Here is a 21,632-nt window from a genome sequence, read left to right as displayed (position 1 = left end):
ACCCATCCCAATTAACGTATCTTTGTCCGAGGTTAATAAGTTTATTTAAGTAAGCGTTGTAATCGTCCAAAAATTGCATACTCTCAACGTAATTGGCCATGTCCATGGCAAGGTTGGTATACAGCAGATTTTTGCTAACGTTAAGATAGAATTCTTTCCACTTCTTTTTAGGTATGAGGCCAGGCCAAATCGGAATCCCATTTTTGTCCCTTAATAAAGCATTCTTTAATAAAGTCATCGTCGGCGGCGCTAGTTGTTGCCGTTGCGGCTGTGCCTGTGTTTGGCGTATTTCTTGTAGAGGGTCTTGTTGCTACATTGGGTGCAGACCTTGTAGGTCTACGGAGGGGTTCTAACGACTTAATCCTATCAGGGATAAAGGGAATCCTTTCTAATAAGGTTTTTTCATATTCCGTTAGAGAAGTTTCTCTTACATTCATCCAATTGTCATTATCCGCCGGACCTATAAAGCCTACAATTGAATAGGCCATACAACCTGGGGCTGTCATCCTATCCTTGGCGACCCATTCAACCACGTTTATCTTTTGCTGGACCGATATCCGGTCATAAAAAGTGGCATTAATTGAATCATCACCTATGGTGTTAAAATGAGTCATGTTAAGACTTTCGTTTAACGTTTTTTCCGCAAACAATGGGCCAAGATTTCCGTCCGCTGGGAGTTTTGATACTCTACGTTTTAGATCTAAGATGTCGGTGTCGGCTAATAATCTGCGATGTGATTCCGTGTCCTTAAACCCTGCCCATTTTGTTTCTATTTCGAGCTGCATAATCTCGGATTCTTGTTTTATTAAATCTCTATAATGTGACGAGTATTCGTTTAACTTAACATTTAACGCTTCCGATATGAGTTCTTTGATTTTTTCAGGGGAAAGCGGGTCAGCCTGCTGCTGCTGCGAGGTACCAGGGACGGCCGGAGCCGGCGGAGGCGGCGGATTTTTGGTTTTATCATTATCCCCTTTCTTGGCATTATCGGTCATGGTGCTGGAGTGTAGTGTTCGTTAACACTGCTTTGTCTACCACGAAACTTTTTTAAGAACTTGGGAATATCCCTTTCTTCCTGTTTTTAAGGAGAAAATATGGAAATGTGTGAAATTAAATACTAGTGTGAAAATAAAAGGCGGGTTCCTTTTTATCTTTATTTGGCAGTTTGCCACGAAATAATTATTAGAAATATTCTGTAACAAATTGTTACTATAAACTGTTTCCGTGAATAAACTTAGTTATCAGGAAAATATTAATTTCACTTTGCAATCGAAGCTACTTTACAATTTAATTTTGTCTGTACGCTAATTATCTATACCTTCCCCCCTCAAAAATTGAGTGGTAGACAAGACTGCGCCAAAATGACGTATGAGGGGATGTACAGACAGACTGGAATACGAGTATAGAGTAGCTTCGATACAATTAAATATCAATAATATAACAAGGTATTTCTAAAAAATACAACATTTATTAAACAATTAAAACTGGTTAGAAATAGGCAGATTAATGGGATTATTATTATAGGATATATTTAATATGATATCAATTAAAGGCTTGGACGTCCTGTTTCTTAGTTAGGTAAGAAACGACGTACTTGAACACGTGGGAAATATAGATACCGCCAGCCTAGACTTATAGGCTTGTATCTAACCGAATGCAGACGGGAGAGAAGTATTCACTCTTTGGCCTGCAACAATCAACTAGCTCTCAACACAGCAGGATGGAGTATAGTGGCGGTTACAAGTGGAGGTCTGACTCAGCCAGAGAAGTATAGGAATGTGGACAGGGATGGGGATACATAAACTTGGATGGTGAATACCACATTGTGTAGGGACGGTTTATTTCAATCAATTGCGTAAAATTACTTAAACTTATATCACAATCGATATATTATTATTTGGATAATCAGATTTTCATATACCCTAATAAAGTGATACTTGCAGTTGACTCAAATAACATACTCCCAATCCACCCCCTTTACTCGATTACATGCTCTCCTATTGGATGAACAAACTGACCAATAAATGAGGTCCATATGAGAAACCTAGATTGACGACAAATGTTCCCCTGTCAATATATCCACATATTATATATCCGTTCTTATCACATGTCCGGAAATTTTGCTAGTTGCGAAGCTACTATATACATCCATCATTTATTTTCAGGGATCTAAAGGGATAAGACAATGTCTAATAAATTGATGTACATCTCCAATGATGACAAACAAAATTACCCCTTCTGTAGATTAAAATAAGTAGTTGAAACGTTTGAACTCTCAACTTAATAAACCAACCAATCAAAGTTCAGTAAAAGTCCCCAAAGTTGTTAAGAAAACGTTATCAAGAATTTTGGGGACTAGTGTTATAAACAGCCCATTGTCCTCTCTCTCTCTCTGATTTATCATTGTCACTAAGTAATATCTGTACTGTTTTCTTTTAAACAAGGATGACAACTTCAATTAAAGCAAAGCTTGATAAATCAGAAAATCTAAAAACAAAGATTAACACTGAAAAAATGCCAGCTGACTTGATTATTGAGATGATTTGCTTATAACTTTACAAAATATCCTTTGGCTTCAAAGAAAGCACATAGTTATTTTAAAGATATGTATATTGAGCATTACCAATTTTCATTTTCCTATAGATTGTTTTAATGTCCCCTAGTGCATTAAAAACAGACTGACGGTTCAAGAAAGTTAAAGAGTAAAGCTCATTTTTTTAACAGAATTATTACAAGAAAATTACATAGACGGAGACACATGGTGAGTTTTAGAGTAGCCATGCTAGTAGCTACTAAAATGTTTTCTAATTCTTTCCAGCATGACTTTGAAACTGATTTTAAAAATCATGGATACCATCAAATTACAGACAATTTTATTCCTTCTTTTCAGTTAAATAGAATGAAAAAATTAATTTATCGGCCATTGTCTTATCCCTTTAAATTCCTGGATGGAAATACTTTTATTGTAATCTTTAATTTTTATTATCCAAGACATAGAAACAATTACAAATCTATTTATAAATTGTTTTTCTTTGTATTAGAGATAAGAAAAATTATAATATTTTGTTTTTTAGTTTTCTAAAGACTTAGGAAGCAATAAGAATGGATGTTAAGGTATTCAATTTATAAGTTTTCAAGTTCATATAGGATTAAATAGGTTTAAAGTAAAAAAAAAAAAAAATGTAACATTGAACGTACCCTCAACAAAAATTTTAGTATTGCTTCGAAACCTCTTCATATCGTTTCTTTAGATAAGTTCTCAGCCATACTGAATCATGTATAACGTTGTATTACAGACAATTTTCGACGTACAATAAAATAAAAATCATAAAAATAGTTTAATCTTATATTTTTTCATTTTGATATCCGCGGAAAGCTGTCTATAAAACGATGTGATAAATAACTATTATAATTTTAATGTTGTTTAGAATAAGCTTGCCATCATTACTGGGTCTAGTCAAGGTAAATTATTTTTTGCTACACTCATAAAAAAATATTCCAGGGATAATAACTTTTATTACAATTTTTTATATTCCTCTTAAGTGAGCAACTTTTGGGGTGAAATAAGGTGTCCTTAAAAACAATATTTTTAAACAATATGTTAGGATCACGAAGAAAAAAAACTAGTAGTGGTTTCTATTGTATTTTCACAGTAGCTTTTCTCCTTTTTTTCTAGCACCTGTGGGGGGCTGTAACCCTGCAATGCCAATTTCCTAACCTTGTGGGGGCAATAATTTACATTTACCTAACCTAACTAAACCTAGAATAATGAAAATAGAGCTTCTTTGAAAATGCGATCCATGATTCACTTTATTCTAACATAGTTCTAGCTTTAAACTACTGTAGTTTTCTGCTTTTTATGTAATTCTTTCTATATTGCATAAATTCTAAAAGTTAAAATTTTACCCTTTTCAAAAACTCAATGAAGAACAAAAGCTTAATCCTAAAAAAGTGACAGGATCTGTGTTTGTCTATACCAAAGGATCTCGATGAACCTTTATGGTTTTCTTTACAACCAATCTAAGTGAAATTTTTATACCAAAAAAATATTTTTCAAAGAGTCACCTGAGGCTCTCGAGGCTTAGCTGCTAGTTTTAAAATACATTTAGATATGTAATTGTGTTTAAAGGTTTAGGAAAAGCTTTTGCAGTGGAACTATTGAAAGGAGGGGCCTTTGTTTGCTTATCTGATGTCAACACACAAATAGGAAATTGACTCTTTAGTATTTATCTATAAATAGCACAGCTTCTATTTATCTAATCTTGCCAGTTCATCCATAATAATAATTGCGTCTGTTTAATTGCTTTTTTTATGTAAATTATAGTAAAATTAATATGGTTTTTCAGATATATTTTCACACATCTGTGTGATTTTTTTTCATTATGGCTTTAAACCTATATATATACACGGTGTTTCAAAATAACTGCGTTTTCCGGTTTTTAGATCCAACCAGAAGGAATATGAAAAAAAGGATTATAGGTCCATATTCTATGTAAAAATGTACATCGGATTTACTTCAGGTGTTTTTTAATATCTCTAAAAATGCGGCTGTACTGATAGGTACATGTAGGGGGAAAATGCTTGATGTTGAATATGAGATATCAATTAGATTGAAATAACTTGTATATTTTGCAACATATTGTTTCAAAAGTTCAATATCAAAGTATTAAAAGGTTGAATCAATGTCCCCCTATGATATTTTTTACATATTTTCTATTTTTGGCTCCATGCAAAGACCTTTTTAGGTTCTTAAGAATTTAGTTTTTCTTTTTCTCTATGGCAAAGTCATTTTTAGAAAAAAATCTCTATTAATACTGTGTGCATTGACAAATAAAACAAGTCACTTTTTATTTCATTTCAATATCTTTAAAAAAAAAGCAAGTTATCATGGTTTAAATTTGTCAGTAAAAAGTGCGTTTTCTTAAATTACTCATGTTTTATGAGATTATCTCTTATAATCTGTCAATCAAAATTAAGAGATTAGGAGATTAAAGGGGGAGGGGCGAGGAACGAATATGAAGAATTTTAATACTTAGAACTAAAATCCAAGCAAAAAGAATATTGATTTTTTTTGTTTTAAAAAAGGCATCTTAAATTAGATTTTAAATGTAATTATTAAAATATTTCGTTGAGCATGCTAAAATGTCGTTTTCAAGTAAAAAGAATAATTTATTTGAACGTTATAGTCTTAAATTCTACATGAATAAAGCAACACACACACATTTTGAATTCTTTAAGTTCTAAAAAGCGCTATTGTTTTAAGAGATATCAAAAAACACCTTTTATAAAATTGATCCATATTTTTATAGAGAATAAGAATATATAATTTTTTTTTCATACTCCTACTGGTTGTTTCCCAAAACCGGAAAACGCAGTTTATTTTGAAACACCCTGTATTTGCTGGATTAGAACCAGTTTTAAGCCATACAAAAAAGTCATGTAAGGTATCATATTTTAGACAATTTTGTACAAATAATAAAATAAAATCATAAAATTAATACCTGTTTTCCTAGCCTGGATCTTTTGTCATTCCGGGCTAAAAAAATTGAATTTATCCTAAAATTTTTTCTTCATTATGGTGGAAAGTCGTCTGTAATAGTATGTGATAACTAACTATTCTGCAATTTAAAGATAACATAACATTAACATTTTTATGGAATCACATAACAGTCACTTTAAAATAGGAGAAAAGGCTTTGTCAGAATTGAAAGAAAGATTTGGTGATGACAAAGTCCATTTTGTTGAATGTAATGTTTTGAAAACAGAAGATATCAACAAACTTTATGAGGTAAAATTATATTTTACATCTAGAAAATGTATTCTTTAGATAAGTTATTAAAAACTTTTATCTATTTTTTACCAATATAATCTGAATTTTGTCTAGGAATGTGAAAACCATTTTGACAAATCAGTTGATATTTTTTGTAATAATGCTGGAATTAACCACACAAAAGGTAGAACTTTTTCCAGTAGGGCTTTGAAACCGACTAACGACTATATTAGAAAAATTTCTCAGCATGTATAGCATCATTTTACTGACAATTAATACAAGTTTTCTTAGCTACAATAGTTTTGGTTGTGTAAGAATTCATATTATCAAGTGGTTTGTTTAGGGTGGAGATTGTGTATGGATATTGACATAATGGCTGTCATGGAGTGTACAGAATATGTTCTTGATAAAATGGACATGAGGTGGGCTTTAAATTATGTTTATAAGTTGGGAAAAAAATCAGTGAAAATTAATGTGTGGGCTGAATTCTGTGGGTTGAATCCCATTTGGGCTGAATTTCTTGGGTTAAGTCCCATGTGGGCTGGATTCCTTGGGTTAAACCCTGTGTGGGCTTAATTCAATGGGTTGAACCCTGTGTGGGCTTAATTCCATTGAATTCTGTATGGACTACATTCTATAGGTTGAGTCCCGTTGAACTGAATTCCATTTGGTTGAATCTCATTGGAATAAATTCCACGGGTTGAATCCTGAGTGGGCTGAATTCTAATGGAATAATAATAATAATCAGTTTTACAATCAGACAAATATTTTATGCGAAAATCCAATTGTCCTTATAGTACTTTACATATTGTTTTAAAGCTTCACTGTGATGATTTAGGAAAGGTGGAAAAGGAGGTCTAATTGTAAACACAGCCTCTCTTGCTGGGATTTGTCCAGGTAAACACCATCCCCTCCCCACCTACTGGGAGAATGGTCTGACCAATGAACGAGTTACAACCTAAATTGAAGAAAATTTTTCCTCTGTCTTAATATCCACGTATATTCTACATCAATTAGTAAGCAAAACATAGAAGTTATAGGAATTAGTTTTTACAGTGTAGAGATTAAAATAATAAGTCTTATCAAAATTGTATATAAATTTGTTGTATTATAAATACTCTACATACTTTTTGGGGACTTGTTTATATAGATGATTTTCTTAAAATATTTCACCTCATTGTCATAGAAATCATTGTTCTAAAAAGCAGAGGAATAGGATTATTAATTTATTACAAAGATGACAACATCCATAAAACCAAAGCTCTGAAATGGTAGGATAAACGAATGTTGACATATTTTGATTGTCAGAACTGAAAATTCAGATTTTTTAACTTTTTTGACAAGAATTTTAGATTTATGTAATTATCATATTCATCTGATTTTTGGAATAATTATTAATAGGACAACAAAGTACAATACCATAGGGCATCTCTATAATTAAATCCTATAATAGTTATTTCTCGCATCGTATTATAAACGGCTTTCCGCGGATATAGAATGTACAATTATAAGATTAAAATTAGTTTTTTTAGACCCGAGGTGCCGGAGGCACCGGCTAAAAAAACTGGTTTTAATCTTATGATTGTGCATTTCTATATTCATAGAAAACTGGATATAATACGATGCTAGACATAGTTTTTTCGTATGGATGAGAACCGGTTCCTATCCACCGGATTCGAATGAATACGAGAAATGAAAGTATGCCCTTTTACTACAGCCTGTATTTTATGGATATTTTCATCTTTATTTAAAATGTATTCAGGTTTAAGCAGAGACTCCTACAGTTATTATGTGGCTAAGCATGGAGTTGTAACTCTTACCAGAACATTAGGTAAGTATGTCTGCCTGTCTGTTTAAGCAGAGACTCCTACAGTTATTATGTAGCAAAGCATGGAGTTGTAACTCTTACCAGAACTTTAGGTAAATATGAATCTAAGTATGTCTGTGTGTCTGTCCGTCTGTCTGTCCGTCTGTCTGTCTGTTTAAGCAGAGACTCCTACAGTTATTATGTAGCAAAGCATGGAGTTGTAACTCTTACCAGAACTTTAGGTAAATATGAATCTAAGTATGTCTGTGTGTCTGTCTGTCTGTCCGTCTGTCTGTCCGTCTGTCTGTCTGTTAAGCAGAGACTCCTACAGTTATTATGTGGCAAAGCATGGAGTTGTATCTCTTACCAGAACTTTAGGTAAATATGAATGCAAATATGTCTGTGTGTCTGTCTGTCTGTCCGTCTGTCTGTCCGTCTGTCTGTCTGTTTAAGCAGAGACTCCTACAGTTATTATGTGGCAAAGCATGGAGTTGTATCTCTTACCAGAACTTTAGGTAAATATGAATGTAAGTATGTCTGTGTGTCTGTCTGTCTGTTTAAGCAGAGAATCCTACAGTTATTATGTAGCAAAGCATGGAGTTGTAACTCTTACCAGAACTTTAGGTAAATATGAATGTAAGTATGTCTGTCTGTCTGTTTAAGCAGAGACTCCTACAGTTATTATATGGCAAAGCATGGAGTTGTAACTCTTACCAGAACTTTAGGTAAATATGAATCTAAGTATGTCTGTGTGTCTGTCTGTCTGTTTAAGCAGAGACTCCTACAGTTGTTATGTGGCAAAGCATGGAGTTGTATCTCTTACCAGAACTTTAGGTAAATATGAATGTAAGTATGTCTGAGTGTCTGTCTGTCTGTTTAAGTAAAAAATCCTACAGTTATATTGTAGCAAATCATGGAGTTGTAACTCTTACCAGAACATTAGGTAAATATGAATGTAAATATGTCTGTGTGTCTGTCTGTTTAAGTAGAAAATCCTACAGCTATTATATGGCAAAGCATGGAGTTGTAACTCTTACCAGAACTTTAGGTAATCTGCAAATGGGGTCATTTTGTTTTTCATGATTGGAAAAGTACATCAATATATCATGTATTGCCTTATCCATTTAGATCCCTCGTGTTTTCAACAATTATTATGCATGTAAACCAAATGGTATGGATAAATATAAAACTATCAGATTTTGCTCATTTTTGCAAGAAAAAATTATAATTAGTCGCGAAAAGATAAGTAGATATTTTACTAGATGGTCAAATTGGCCCCAAAATCCGTCAAATCCATTCAATTATCAATAAAAGCGACAAAAATGTTGTTAAAATAACATCTAGAAAGATAAGTTTATCCTAGGAAATGGGACTATTTACAGCTAACCCATTATGTGTATAATGTACCATCACCCTACAAAGAGAAATCAAATTCTACGAAACAAGCGCAGCCTTTTAGATATTCTTAGGAAACAGCTGATCCTAACATAGAGTTAAAAGAAAATATTTTACTTGCCGATAGAGGCATCTAGGAGCTAAGTTGTAAGTGTTATACATTTTAGGTACAGTCACCATGATGAGAGAGACTGGGGTGAAGGTTCAGTGCATCTGTCCATCCTTTGATGATACTGATATCATGAAAGTGGACAATCCAAATAAAGAGTTCGAAGGTAAAAATTAGTCAGAAAGGTGTCAAGGGATCTAAAGGGATAAGACAATGACCGATAAATTGATGTACGTATAAAATTCCCAACGAAGATACACAAAGTTTTAATTTGCCCTTCTGTAAATTAAAATTATTGGTTGAAAATTTTGAACACTTCCAGTTGAGAACCAATCTATCAAAATTTAAGAAAAGTCCCAAAACACTCAGTGAATTTGGTTAAATAACATATAACAGACAACCAACGTTTCGATTCTACGACCCTTGTCCCGGAAGTTTCAATTGTGCATGGTAATGAGTTGTGCCTATTTTGGGCCAAAGCATTTACCTTACTCTATTTTTTAAAATACTTAGCAGAAATTAGGAACCATTCTTAACGACTTTAGTTAAGGCGAAGTTAAGCCGAGATTCGAACCTATTACCTTCCCAACGACGAGCGATAATTTACGCGGAGTAAAGTAAATTTCTGTTAAAAATTTAACCTATTTCAGTTGCAGTGAAGAAATTTGGAGTAATGACACCAGAGTATGTGGCGCAAGCTTTCTTCAAACTTGTCACTAGGTAAGAATTAGTCATTTTTACACGGAGCACTGTAATGATTATGGTTAACATTAGTGAATATTTTCATTGGAGGATTTCTTTTATTAGTTCGAAGATTTTTTTTTGTTTTTGAAAATATTGAAACATTGAAAATGAACATCTAGTTGTTATAAAATATATAATTGTAATAGAAGTAAAATATATGTGGATATTATGACATGAAAAAATTTGTCGTCAATTTAGCTTGCTAACATGGAACTCGTTTAATGTTCAGTTCGTTTATCCAGTAGGAGGGGAGGGGATGAGGGGTATCGATTTTAGCCAGCTGCGAGCATCACTTTATCAGAGTACATGAAAATCTGGTGCAACATACATGTAATATTATATCGATTTATAGATGTGGTACAGGAGATGCCATGATAGTTCTCAAGGATGTACCACCATTTATCTATACGGATTACTCCAGGTAAACTTTTCACTTTGTCTGTCCGTCTGCCTGTCTGTCTGTCTGTTTGTTTATCTGTCTATCTGTCTGTGTGTCTGTCCGTCCGTCTGTCCGTCCGTCTGTCTGTCCATCTGTCTATACGCCTGTCTGTCCGTTTGTCTGTCCGTTTGTCTGTCCGTCTGTCTGTCTGTCCGTCTGTCTGTCTGTCCGTCTGTCTGTCTGTCTGTCTGTCCGTATGTCTGTCCGTCTGTCTGTCCGTCTATCTGTCTGTTTGTTCGTCTGTCTGTCTGTCTGTCTGTCCGCAAGTCTTTAATATTATAATATTCTCTCGGCTACTATTGGGAAATATATCCTTATGTAAAAGTAATAGGATGTGTATGAGCATATCTGTTTGTCTCTGTTTTCTATTTTCTTATCATATGCTTCTTTACATTAATTCATCTTTATAGCCATAGAAATTCTGCCCTATAACTCCCTTTGTCCTTTTTATCTATGCTAGTAATCTATTTCCAGTATGGCTTCGAAGCCGATTAGTTTCCGCTGGATTATAACTAGTTCTCAGCCATTCTGAAAAGTCTTTAACAGCATCGTATTACAGACAATTTTCTAAATAATAAAAAAAATTATACTAGTTTGGTTAACCCGATCCTTCAGTTAACAAAATTTTCGTTTTAATATCCCCGGAAAGCTGTCTATAATACGATGCGATAAATAACTATTAATTATGCCTGATTTTAGAGAGTGGACATTTGTTCTGTCTGCAGGTTCGAAGCTAGCTCATTCTGTATTTGGTGTAGATTTATTCACCCCTAAACTTCAAATGTTGTTTTTATTTGTAGTTTTTATTGTTATTCATTTTGTATTGTGTTTATTATTTTGATAATTATCAGGGAGGGAGGGGACATAGGGCTGTTTATTACTCTAGTCCCCAAAGTTTTGTAATAACGATTTTTAGTCGTTAGCACATCAACTTTGGGGATTCTTATTGAATTTTGATTGGTGGGTTTTTTAGTGTCCAAACGTTTCACCAGAAATTGTAATATTTAGAATCAGTAATTTTGTGTTTCATCATTGGGGATACATAAAATTTTTTCTGCCATTGTCTTATCCCTTTAGACCTCTGGATAATTTTACGGTACTACGTCAAACCCTAGATACGTCAAACAGTAGATGCGACAAACGCTAGACAGACAAACAGTAGACAGACAAACCCTAGACACGACGTACGCTAGATACGACAAACGCTAGAATGCGACAAAGACTAGAATATGACAAAGGCTAGATTTTTTCTAAAGGCGACAAACAATAGATACGACAAACGCTAGAATTAATCCTTATAAAAAAGTAAAAGGATGTTTGTTTGTCTATACTGCAGAATCTCGCTAAATGCTGAACCGATCGAATTCTCCTTAACAGGGTAGATTCTCTTAGGTCATGGGAAGGATTATAACAATTTTGGTTGAGGGTACCACCACCCTCCCCAGATATTTCGCCCCTAAAAAAAATTACTCTCCCCCCCCCCAAAAAAAAAATACTTTAAAATATACTAAAATAAAAAATGAGGTTGAGGGGGGGGGGGTCAAAAATTTTATAAGAAAGTTTTCTTATTCGTTGGCTAACCAACTTTTGGTACTTTAATGAATTTGATTGGTTGGTTTAATAAGTTGAGTGTTTAAACGTTTTAACCGTTAATTTTATGCTATAAGGGATGTACATTTTCGGCCAATATCTTATCCCTTTAGATCCCTGCATTGATAGTAATATAAATTTAGTATTTATAAACGAAAAAATCTTTGAATATTTTTTAAGTCTAAATTCTAGCGTATGTAGCTTCTAGTGTTTGTCGCACTTTAAAAATTCTACTGTATGTCGCGAAATTGAAAATTCTACTGTTTGTCGTAGTCTAGTGTTTGACGCATCTATTGTTTGTCTGTCTAGCGTTTGACGCATCTACTGTTTGTCTGTCTAGCGTTTGTCGCATCTACTGTTTGACGTATCTAATGTTTGACGTAGTACCAATTTTACTTATGTATGTATATTTTTGTTAAATAAAGAACTTTGTGTAAAGTAGCATTTATTTAGCAGCTAGTTATATATTTAGTAACGACGCTACACTGTGATTCACTTTGTCTGTCTGTCCATAAGCCCGTTAGTCAGTAACGCTATGGAAAAAATGCGAATTTCTCGGAAGCTATTCAAGACAGACGACTGATTTTATTTATAGATTTTCTTTTGACAGGGACTACATCCATTTTGTATTTTACTAAGATCGTTGGTATATTTGACTTGCTACAATATCTGTTTAATGATTCTTGTAAAATTGTATCGGCGATTTGGATGGTGCATTTCTTTAAAGGCTAACTGCGATATCTAACTTATTTTCTGTGTGTGAAAGATGGGTATCACACATAACTGAGAAATGAAATTTTTTGAATATCTCAATCCCGGAGGGCACAGGATGCCAGCAAACCTGGTATAAAGTGATTCCTATGGTTATTATTATATGAAAATCCGCCATCGTTTTCCCGCCGACTATTCATCCACCTTCAAAAATATGAAAATTAAATTTGCTAAACATTTTCAAATAAAAAGGACATAAAAACAAAGGTCTGACATTGAAATGTTAGGAGCAGAAAAATTGTCCTTATTTGCAAAAAAAAACTTTTAACCCCTTATTGTTTTGTATGATAGATATAAATAAACATTTGAGGTGCAAAAATAATGAACACTTTGAGGTTAATGTAAACGCAAAATTTGTTCACAAACTTGTATAAATATATATAAATGAATTTTAGATTAGTCAACAAAAAGTTATTGTTATAACAGTTAGGGAGTTGAATCCATTTTTATAGAAGCAGAAATATAATCTATGATTATGGTTTGGACCCTCTAAAACTGTAATCTACCTTTCCACTTTCCCCTCTCTTGGTGAAGATATCTTCAACGCCGATACGATTTTTGAAATTTAAGATTCCACTTTTGCCTCTCTTGGTGAAGATATCTTCAACAAGAGAGACAAAAGTGGAATCTTATATTTCAAAAATCGTATCGGCGTTGAAGATATCTTCACCAAGAGAGGGGAAAAAGGAATCTTACATTTCAAAAATCGTATCGGCGTTGAAGATATCTTCACCAAGAGAGGGGAAAGTAGAATCTTACATTTCAAAAATCGTATCGGCGTTGAAGATATCTTCACCAAGAGAGGGGAAAGTGGAAAGGTAGATTACAGTTTTAGAGGGTCCAAACCATAATCATAGATTATATTTCTGCTTTTATAAAAATGGATTCAACTCCCTAACTGTATAAAGTCATTCGTTTAATTGTTATTTATAATTAAACATAACTTATTTATTTTTTTTATTGTAGATTCAATACTTAAAGTCGACTCTATAAACATTACCAGAAAGTCCGTACGTCCATTTAAAACATAGTGAATTTGAACTTTTTTTTGACAATTTTGTTTGTTAGATATAATCATCCTATTCATATGATTTTTGGAATACGGATTCTTAGGACAACAAAGTGCAATGTTAATAGCAAAGCATCTCTGTAATCAAGTTCTAAAAATATTAAACATATCCTGTATCTGCTTAATTTTACAACTAATTTGTGTACAATTTTTCCCTTGTCATAATATCCACATATATTCTACATCCATTGCATTGCATTTAGTTATAAAAAATCATTCCTCTTATCTTTTCATTATTAAGATAACAAAAATAATATTAAAGTTTGACTTTTTAGTTACTTCTATTTTAGATTACAAATTAAGTGAAAATGAACGTACAGGATAAACTTGCCATAATAACTGGCTCCGCGCAAGGTAAAATTTAAAACAAGGATGACAACATCCATTAAAGCGAAGCTCTAAAATCAGAAGGAAGGACAGACGAGCAATAACTCTTGTAGAGTAGCTTAACTCAATAAGCAGAACATTAATTTGTAAGTTTAAACGAAATTTACATAAGATTGTTGCAAAATTACGTAAATACAGGATACAGTAGAGGGACATACTTTCATTTTTAGGATTTCATTATTGAGATAAATCGCTATATCATTACGTGGATGTTGCGCCAGATTTTGATGTGCTCTAATAAAGTTATACTCGCAGCTGGCTAAAATATCGGTATCCCAATCCACGCTTTTAACCTCATTTCCTCCAATCCTACTGAATGAACGACCTGACTTATAAATGAGGTAAATGTTAGCAACATTGACGTCTAATTTCCCCTGTCAACATATTCAGGTATACTTTATATCCATATAATTTAATTTAATATTGGTTCTAAAATGTCGTAATCCAAATGTTTATCATTTTAGGCTTAGGCAAGGCGTTTGCTGTGGAACTTTTGAAGGCTGGTGCTTACGTCTGTCTTTCTGATGTCAATTCGGAAATAGGAAATTGTGCTGTTTAAATAATTCTTGGCAGCGCCTCTGCTTTAAAGCTATGATGATACATCCTAACGTCTGTCCGTCGGTCTATTACTAAAAGATTCCCTATAAAACCATCTTTCCAGTATGGCTTTGAAGCCGATTAATATCCGCTGCATTAGAACCAGTTCTCAGCCATACCATGCATATCATCGTATTACAGACAATTTTTCACGACTATTGAAATGAAAATCACAATTTGTACCTGTTTTGTTAGCTCGGACCTTTGGCCCCTCGAGAATAATTAACAAACCTGATCTTAATCTTATAGTTTATTATTTTTAAAAATACAATACGATGCGATAAATAACTATTCTATCTATTTAAAAGAATCAATCTCTAAATAGAAAAAAAACAGCCATTACAAAAATTAAATAGGCGAAAAGTCAATGAATGAACTTGGGGAAAGGTTCGGCAAAGAAAAGGTCTTTTTCATAAAGTGTGATGTTCTTAACAAGGATGATATTGTCAGTCTTTACGAGGTACGATTAATTCCTTTTTATAGTCCCAGGTCAAATGCAGGAGAGACAAACGTCGGAGTGTACACTTAAACTAACCTGACCTATTCTATTTAATCTTATAGGTTTTTAAATGCATAGCCCCAGCTTATTTGTATATTCATAGCTTACCCTAACTAAATTTGTATAGAAATATTTAATTAACTAAATATTTTTAACACTCTGACGTTTGTCACTCCTGCGTTTGTTCTAAAACCTTTATAATTTTTGTGATTTATTGTTACCTTAGCAGCAAAGCAACTCTTAAAGCATAACACATCATGCTTTGATTATACTTGATTTCCTTCTTTAAAAGATTTAGAAAATGTAATGTTATTCTAAATACATAAACAGCATTGGTGAATTCTTATGCCCAGTTCACAAATAACTTTTAGAGCTCGTCTGATTTTCTCTTTAGGTCAACCTATACAAGTACAACCAAGAAATACCTTTCTGAAATAGGTCAACCTAAAGCTTTGAAAGGTCGACCTAAAAATTTCAGAGGTCTTTTGTGAACTAGGCTTTAAAAAAAAAATAAGTTGCTGCATCGTTGCCTCTCCAAAATTGTTTTTTTTGGCTGCGATGCCAAGACCCAAATTTCAGGGCTCAGCAACTGCGCGTCAGACGCCAATCACTCTTTTTAAAAATAAATGAAGCATCCTAACGGATTTAAATTTGAGGCTTATTCGCGACTATTGTGCGGCTGCCGAGCCCAGATCAAAAGTCTTTTTTTTAAGGACTGTGAAAAAATTTTTGGAAAAACGGTGGACATATTTTGCAACAATGCAGGAATTAATCATACACCAGGTTAGTTGTTTAAAAAAGTAACAGGATGTCTATCTGTGTGTCTATTTGTAATACCAAAGAATCTTGCTAGCTGCTGAACTGATATGGTTCTCCTTTCCAATGTAGCTTCTCATAGGTCATGCGAAGGTTAATAACTATGTTGGGAGTGGGTAACCAACCCTCCCAACCCCCAGAAAAAATAATTCCCAAAAAAATATTTTATGCATTAGTATTTATTTAGTGAAACATGAAACTAACTGATGTTTCAAGCTGAGTGTTATAGAACAAACTTTGTGTGTTTAATGCTATTAAATAACTTAGCAAGTTTTTTTTTGTCCCAAGCTTAAGATTCTAATAAATACTGAACCGATTGAGTTTTTCTTTTAGGGAAGCTTCAAATAGGTTTCAAAATGTTTTTTTTGCTATTGTATTTTCATATCTAAATCTTGAGATAGGTTAAGGCTATTTTTCTAGTTCATTATCCCCATTTTGATTCAGAACCATAGATGCTACGTGTACAGCTCTATTATCTATATATAAAATTTTTACATTATGGCTTCAAAACCCTTTGATATCTGCATGTTTATGTAGATGTGTGTTCATGTGATTTATTAACATCATAAAATCATTGGGAGCAACATCTAAAAAAGAATAAAGAAATTAATTAAATATGAAGCATAATTACAGTTTAATTTAATAAATTTGATTTTAAGAAAATAAAAACCTTATTCCTTAACAAAATCCTTTTATGTTTCAAGATTATTGCCATGCAAATATGCACACACAATATGCAGACGACACTTTCATTTTCAGAAAGGAAAAAAATCTTTTCTAACAAACTTTCCTGAGTTGAAAAATAAAAAAATCAAGTTTTTCCGCAAACACAACATATTCAATACAGCATTGTATTACAGACAATTTCTCATGAACATTAATATGAAAAACTTTAGAAATAATGATGGTTTTGTCAACCCGGGCCTGCAGCCTCTTGTGGCTAACAAAACTGTTTCAAACCTTTAATGATAATATTTGTAGAAAATCATCAATAATACAATGCAATGTATAACTATATTTCAATGTTAAGGTTGGAAGTTGTGTATGGATATTGACATAATGGCTGTCATGGAATGCACTGAATATGTTCTTGATAAAATGGACATGAGGTTAGATTTATAAATGGATATATTATTACCGAATGGGTTCTACTCTTCAGAGAGTTTACCTACTGGTCCTGTGGTGGTTTTAAGCTATTTTCTTGGGGGGTGGGACACCCCCAAGCCAACCCCCCCCAAAAAATGAAAAATCTTCCCCCCCCAAATTTTTTAAAAACTAAAATTAAAATAGTGGGGTTGACTAACCCCTCCCCTGAAAAAAAATTCCCCCCCAAAGATTTAAAAAAAAAATTTTAAATCTAAAATACGAAAAATTAGTTTGATCAACCTCTTCGGGCCCTAGATGCTAAAGTAATACAGTAAAAGCTAATGGGTTGCTAGATTGAGTTGATCAACCTATTTTTGTGTTATTTAAATTTAAAAAGAAAAAAAAATTATTTTGGGGGGGATAGTCGACCCCCCTTTTTTTAATTTTTGTTTAAAAAAGAATTTTTTTGGGGGGTTGGAGGTGTGCCACCCCCAAAAAAATAGCTTTAAACCATCACAGGACCAGTAGGTATATTCCCTGAAGAGTAGAGTCCAATCCGTTCAGTGGTTACTGAGATCTTAAGCTTCAGACAGACATCCAACGTACTATTTTGTATTATAGATATTTTTGGATAACTGTTTAACCCTCCCAAAAGAATTGCATCTAATTATCCTTTTTTTGTTGTATTAAGTTAAAAAAATAAATGGGGTTAACTCTTAAAAGCGAATCCTGAAAATAAGAGTATGTCCATTTACTGAATTCTGTATTTACGCAATTTGGCAACAAATTTATGTTCAATTTGGTTAAGAGTTATTGTTCATTTGTCTTTCCTCTTGATTTTAGAGTTTTGCTTTATAAATTTTGTCAGCCTTGTTAAAGTTTGAATTACCTAATAATATTCTATGATATTTCAGCAAGGGTGGAAAAGGAGGACTCATTGTAAACACTGCTTCTCTTGCAGGGATTGGACCAGGTGATGATTAAAAGTCCACAGTTTTTCTCTAACGCATATGAATTCCCTGTTTAATGACTTATTGATTTAAGTTTCCTAGAAATATATAATACATGTTTTGCAAAGTGGATGTATCCACCTCCTGTCATTAAATCTCCACCCCTCTTGTTGCTTATAATGCACCCATCTAAAGATCACACCCTCTTGATTTTTATCAAGGAATGTGTCAAAAAAACATAAAAGTGTAGTGAAGATGTGTGTCAAAACCCTTTGTAGGCCACTGAAAATACCTGAAAGAAGACAACACTATTTTTGTTTAGGTGTTAGCAGAGAAGCTGCCAGCTACTTTGTAGCTAAACATGGAGTTGTTGCCCTCACTAGAACTTTAGGTAAGCAGAGAACTATGTCAGAATGATGGACTGATGAACAGAAAAAGTGGATTATAGAGCATCTTCAGTACTAAAGAAATGTTTCAAGAACAGCTATTTATCTGTATGAGACAGGTGTGAGGGTTAAGTGTATCTGTCCTACATTTCATCAGACAGCCATCATTTAAATATAAATAGGAAGGATAATTATGTCATACAAAAAGTTGTTGTCAAAAAACTGAGTATGTTTTAAATCGATGTACAAGTTTTCTGGTAATGTTTTTAGAGTTGCTACTCTTCCTAGATTGTACCTAACTGTTATGGGAATTGTGATGCAAAGTTTGAAATCAAAATTAACATACGACGTACAAACAGACCTGCCCTTAATTAAAAATGTTTTAGGAACAGATAACTATTTGCGTGAGACAGGTGTGAAGGTTCAATGTATCTGTCCTGCCTTTGCTCAGACAGCCATCATTCAAAATATTGATCAATACAGCGCCTTTTCAGGTGATATATATATATATATATTTTACTGGTTACCTGAAGCAGGGGCATCTGTATCCTCACCCATTTTTATCTATCCATGATTAGCGCAGCAATACAAGCTTACAACATTAAAATAAAGATTTTTGGATATTTATAAGGTAAGTAAAGAGAAATCAACTGGCATACCATTCCTCTTTTTTGAAGAGGACTCCGGGGGGGGGGGGGATACAAGGCAGAATTTAATGCCCCTCTCCCTGCTATCTTGAAAATTATAAGACTAAAATTAATTGTACAGCGCTGTTATTTGCCTTAAAAAATCAATTGCTATAACGGAAGATACCATACCCAATCCAATTTTACACAAGATTATTTCTGTGCCCTTTTTTATCTTGGAAAGTTTGAATATATCTCCTTCAAGGATTAAAGAGTGTAAAAAAACATTTACTTCATTTTTTTAAATATAAACCTTACAGTCTTGCTCAAAAACTATAAAAATTATCTAGCTCATGCTCAAGCAATTTCAATTAGAAACATATTGAACTTTGAATCTACCCAACTCTCCAGAGCGCTATAGCTCGGGACCTAGCTAGAAGGTTATTTGGAACACCCTTTATCCCTTGAAGCAGATATATTCCAAAACCCTCGACTGAACAGTATTTTGTTAGCTGTGGTGAAGAAATTTGGAGTGATGACGCCTGAATATGTGGCTGATGCATTCATCAAGCTTGTTACAAGGAAACTTTTATTCATAAACACCCCTAGTCATTCGAAGTTGTAAATTTATTTTTTTATTAAAATCTATGAATCTTAAAATCTTGTATTCTAATGTTCCTTTTTTGCTATCAATGTTTATGACCACAGAACATTTACTTGGTTCACTTTTTTAAATCCGTTTTTTGTGCTTTGCTACTTATGGTTGGAAGATAGGATATGGGATAAAGGGGGTGTATGGAGGTTTATTAGAGTACATGAAAATCCAAGTAATAATATATCCATTATCAAAGTTTATTGATTAAATTGTGAACATTGGCCAGGTGTAAAACAGGAGATGCTATAGTTGTGCTCAATGATGTTCCTCCATTCATTTATCAAGATTATTCAAGGTAGGATTTAAACCATTTATTGTGATTTTTGTAGTAGTTAGGTACGATTTAGAAAGCGTAGCAATTCTATAATCATGAACAGAAAGCCCACACGTCTGTTTTAAACATGCATATTTTTTTCAATTTCTTGACCACAAGTTTTTGTATGATTTAACTTAACAATTTATCTGATTTTGTGAATATTTATTAAAAGCGAAGCTTTTCTATAATTAGGGTCGGTCCGTCCGTACGTCCGTCCGTCCGTACGTCCGTATGTACGTCCGTAACGTATAGCTTTTTCCGTTAATTTAGGCATGTTAGAATTGTCCTATCGATTTCAAATTTTGCATGGCGATTCCTTTAGTAGTTAGGTACGATTTAGAAAGCGTAGCAACTCTATAATAATTACCAAAATGTCCGTACGTCCATTTTAAACATGTTGATTTTTTTACTTTTTTAACAACAAATTTTTATGTGATCAAATCATCGGATTGATCTGATTTTTTGTATATTGATTCCGGGGACAACAAAGTATAATGTAATAAGCGAAGCAACTCTATAATCAAGCCCTAAAAATGTAAGTATGTTCATAAAAATTATCCTGTATCAAGCAGTTTTACATCAAATTTACTTACAATTTATACATTTATATTATGATAATTAAGTTCTAACACTATACAAGTGTTAATGTCCGTTTGTCCTACCGTTTCAGTGCTTCGCTTTTATGGATGTTGTCATCCTTGTTCCTATTACAACGCGGTCCAGTGTTATAAGCAAATCATCTATAATATTAAGTTTTAAAAATGTAAGCATGTCCTTAAATTGTATCCTCTATTCAATCAGTTTTACTTACAATTTTGTTTAGACTGCATATTCTGCATATTCGGTTATAACAAGTATTAATGTTCGTTTGTCCTACTGTTTCAAAGCTTTGCCTTTATGGATATTGTCATCCTTGTTATCTATTTTATGTAGAGAGTGGACAATGGTACTGGCTGCAGGGGCTAAACTCTTTAATTCTGCTTTTGGAGTGGAAATCTTCACCCCAAGACTTCAGATGGTATTCCTATTGGCAATTTTCCTAGCTGTTCATCTACTTTTATACATCATATTTTAATTTAGATTCTATATACATTAAAGATAATTAATAATATTCATTTCTAAGTGATTATTTATATCATTCTGATAAAGTAACAGGATATTTGTGTGTCTGTCTGTACCAAAGGATCTCGCTAACCGCTGAACCAATATGGTTCTACTTTGGAGTTGACCTATTCACCTCAAGACTTCATGTGGTTTTCTGCTGGCGAGTTTCTTGATTGTTCATCTACTTTTATACATTATATTTTAATGTAGATTGTATCGTAGCTCGGCAGCCGCACATAAAATTCAAATTTAAACATAATTTTTTTTCTCGATGGGCGGCTGCTAAGTCATGGATTTCTAATTTATATACTACACATATTAGTAAACATAGTACAGCTCCCTATATAACCATTTCTTATTATTTTTTCAGTTTGGCTTCGCAACGATAAATATCTGCCAGTTTTGTTAGCATGGGCCTTCGGCTCCTCGAAGCTAACAAAACTGGTTTATTATCTTATAATTTCTTATTTTTATATCCGTGGAAACCAGTCTATGATACTATGCATTAACTTACTA

The 21,632-nt window shown here is 33.1% G+C and overlaps 2 protein-coding genes across 4 annotated transcripts; both read left to right on the top strand.

Annotated features, from left to right (window-relative positions):
* The first annotated feature begins 3,072 nt into the window (after nucleotides 1–3,072).
* LOC145327184 (15-hydroxyprostaglandin dehydrogenase [NAD(+)]-like) lies at nucleotides 3,073–12,226 on the top strand. Of its 3 annotated transcripts, none has more exons than XM_080170754.1 (12): nucleotides 3,073–3,114; nucleotides 3,429–3,462; nucleotides 4,130–4,209; nucleotides 5,687–5,788; nucleotides 5,885–5,954; nucleotides 6,114–6,192; nucleotides 6,609–6,667; nucleotides 7,533–7,601; nucleotides 9,140–9,247; nucleotides 9,732–9,801; nucleotides 10,178–10,246; nucleotides 10,964–12,226. In XM_080170754.1, exons 1-12 carry the CDS (start codon nucleotides 3,103–3,105, stop codon nucleotides 11,103–11,105), a joined length of 894 nt encoding a protein of 297 aa, XP_080026880.1. In that variant the 5' UTR covers nucleotides 3,073–3,102; the 3' UTR covers nucleotides 11,106–12,226. The 3 variants fall into 3 exon arrangements, with proteins under 3 accessions (XP_080026880.1, XP_080026881.1, XP_080026882.1); XM_080170755.1 differs by lacking the exon at nucleotides 7,533–7,601 and adding an exon at nucleotides 8,135–8,201 and having other exon boundaries at nucleotides 6,609–6,669; XM_080170756.1 differs by lacking the exon at nucleotides 9,140–9,247.
* A 1,725-nt stretch (nucleotides 12,227–13,951) lies between these two features.
* Nucleotides 13,952–21,129, top strand: LOC145327182 (15-hydroxyprostaglandin dehydrogenase [NAD(+)]-like). Its single transcript, XM_080170753.1, has 11 exons — nucleotides 13,952–14,048; nucleotides 14,546–14,624; nucleotides 15,036–15,138; nucleotides 15,891–15,960; nucleotides 17,024–17,102; nucleotides 17,994–18,052; nucleotides 18,352–18,420; nucleotides 18,802–18,909; nucleotides 19,554–19,624; nucleotides 19,924–19,991; nucleotides 20,946–21,129. Exons 1-11 carry the CDS (start codon nucleotides 14,003–14,005, stop codon nucleotides 21,085–21,087), a joined length of 894 nt encoding a protein of 297 aa, XP_080026879.1. The 5' UTR covers nucleotides 13,952–14,002; the 3' UTR covers nucleotides 21,088–21,129.
* Nucleotides 21,130–21,632: the final 503 nt, after the last annotated feature.

This window comes from Acartia tonsa, chromosome 8, assembly GCF_053477335.1.
Source record: "Acartia tonsa isolate MP-2025a chromosome 8, ASM5347733v1, whole genome shotgun sequence".
Lineage (NCBI taxonomy): Eukaryota > Metazoa > Arthropoda > Copepoda > Calanoida > Acartiidae > Acartia > Acartia tonsa.
This window is presented reverse-complemented; position numbering and strand designations above follow the sequence as displayed.

Excerpts from the sequence above, each read along its gene's own strand:
- LOC145327182 (XM_080170753.1), top strand. The coding sequence starts at position 14,003 with ATGAACGTACAGGATAAACTTGCCATAATAACTGGCTCCGCGCAAG. Across the intron at positions 14,625-15,035 it reads GATGTCAATTCGGAAATAGG|CGAAAAGTCAATGAATGAAC; the intron begins AAATTGTGCTGT and ends AAATTAAATAGG. Across the intron at positions 18,910-19,553 it reads TCAATACAGCGCCTTTTCAG|CTGTGGTGAAGAAATTTGGA; the intron begins GTGATATATATA and ends GTATTTTGTTAG.
- LOC145327184 (XM_080170754.1), top strand. Across the intron at positions 4,210-5,686 it reads ATGTCAACACACAAATAGGA|GAAAAGGCTTTGTCAGAATT; the intron begins AATTGACTCTTT and ends TTTAAAATAGGA. Across the intron at positions 7,602-9,139 it reads AACTCTTACCAGAACATTAG|GTACAGTCACCATGATGAGA; the intron begins GTAAGTATGTCT and ends TATACATTTTAG.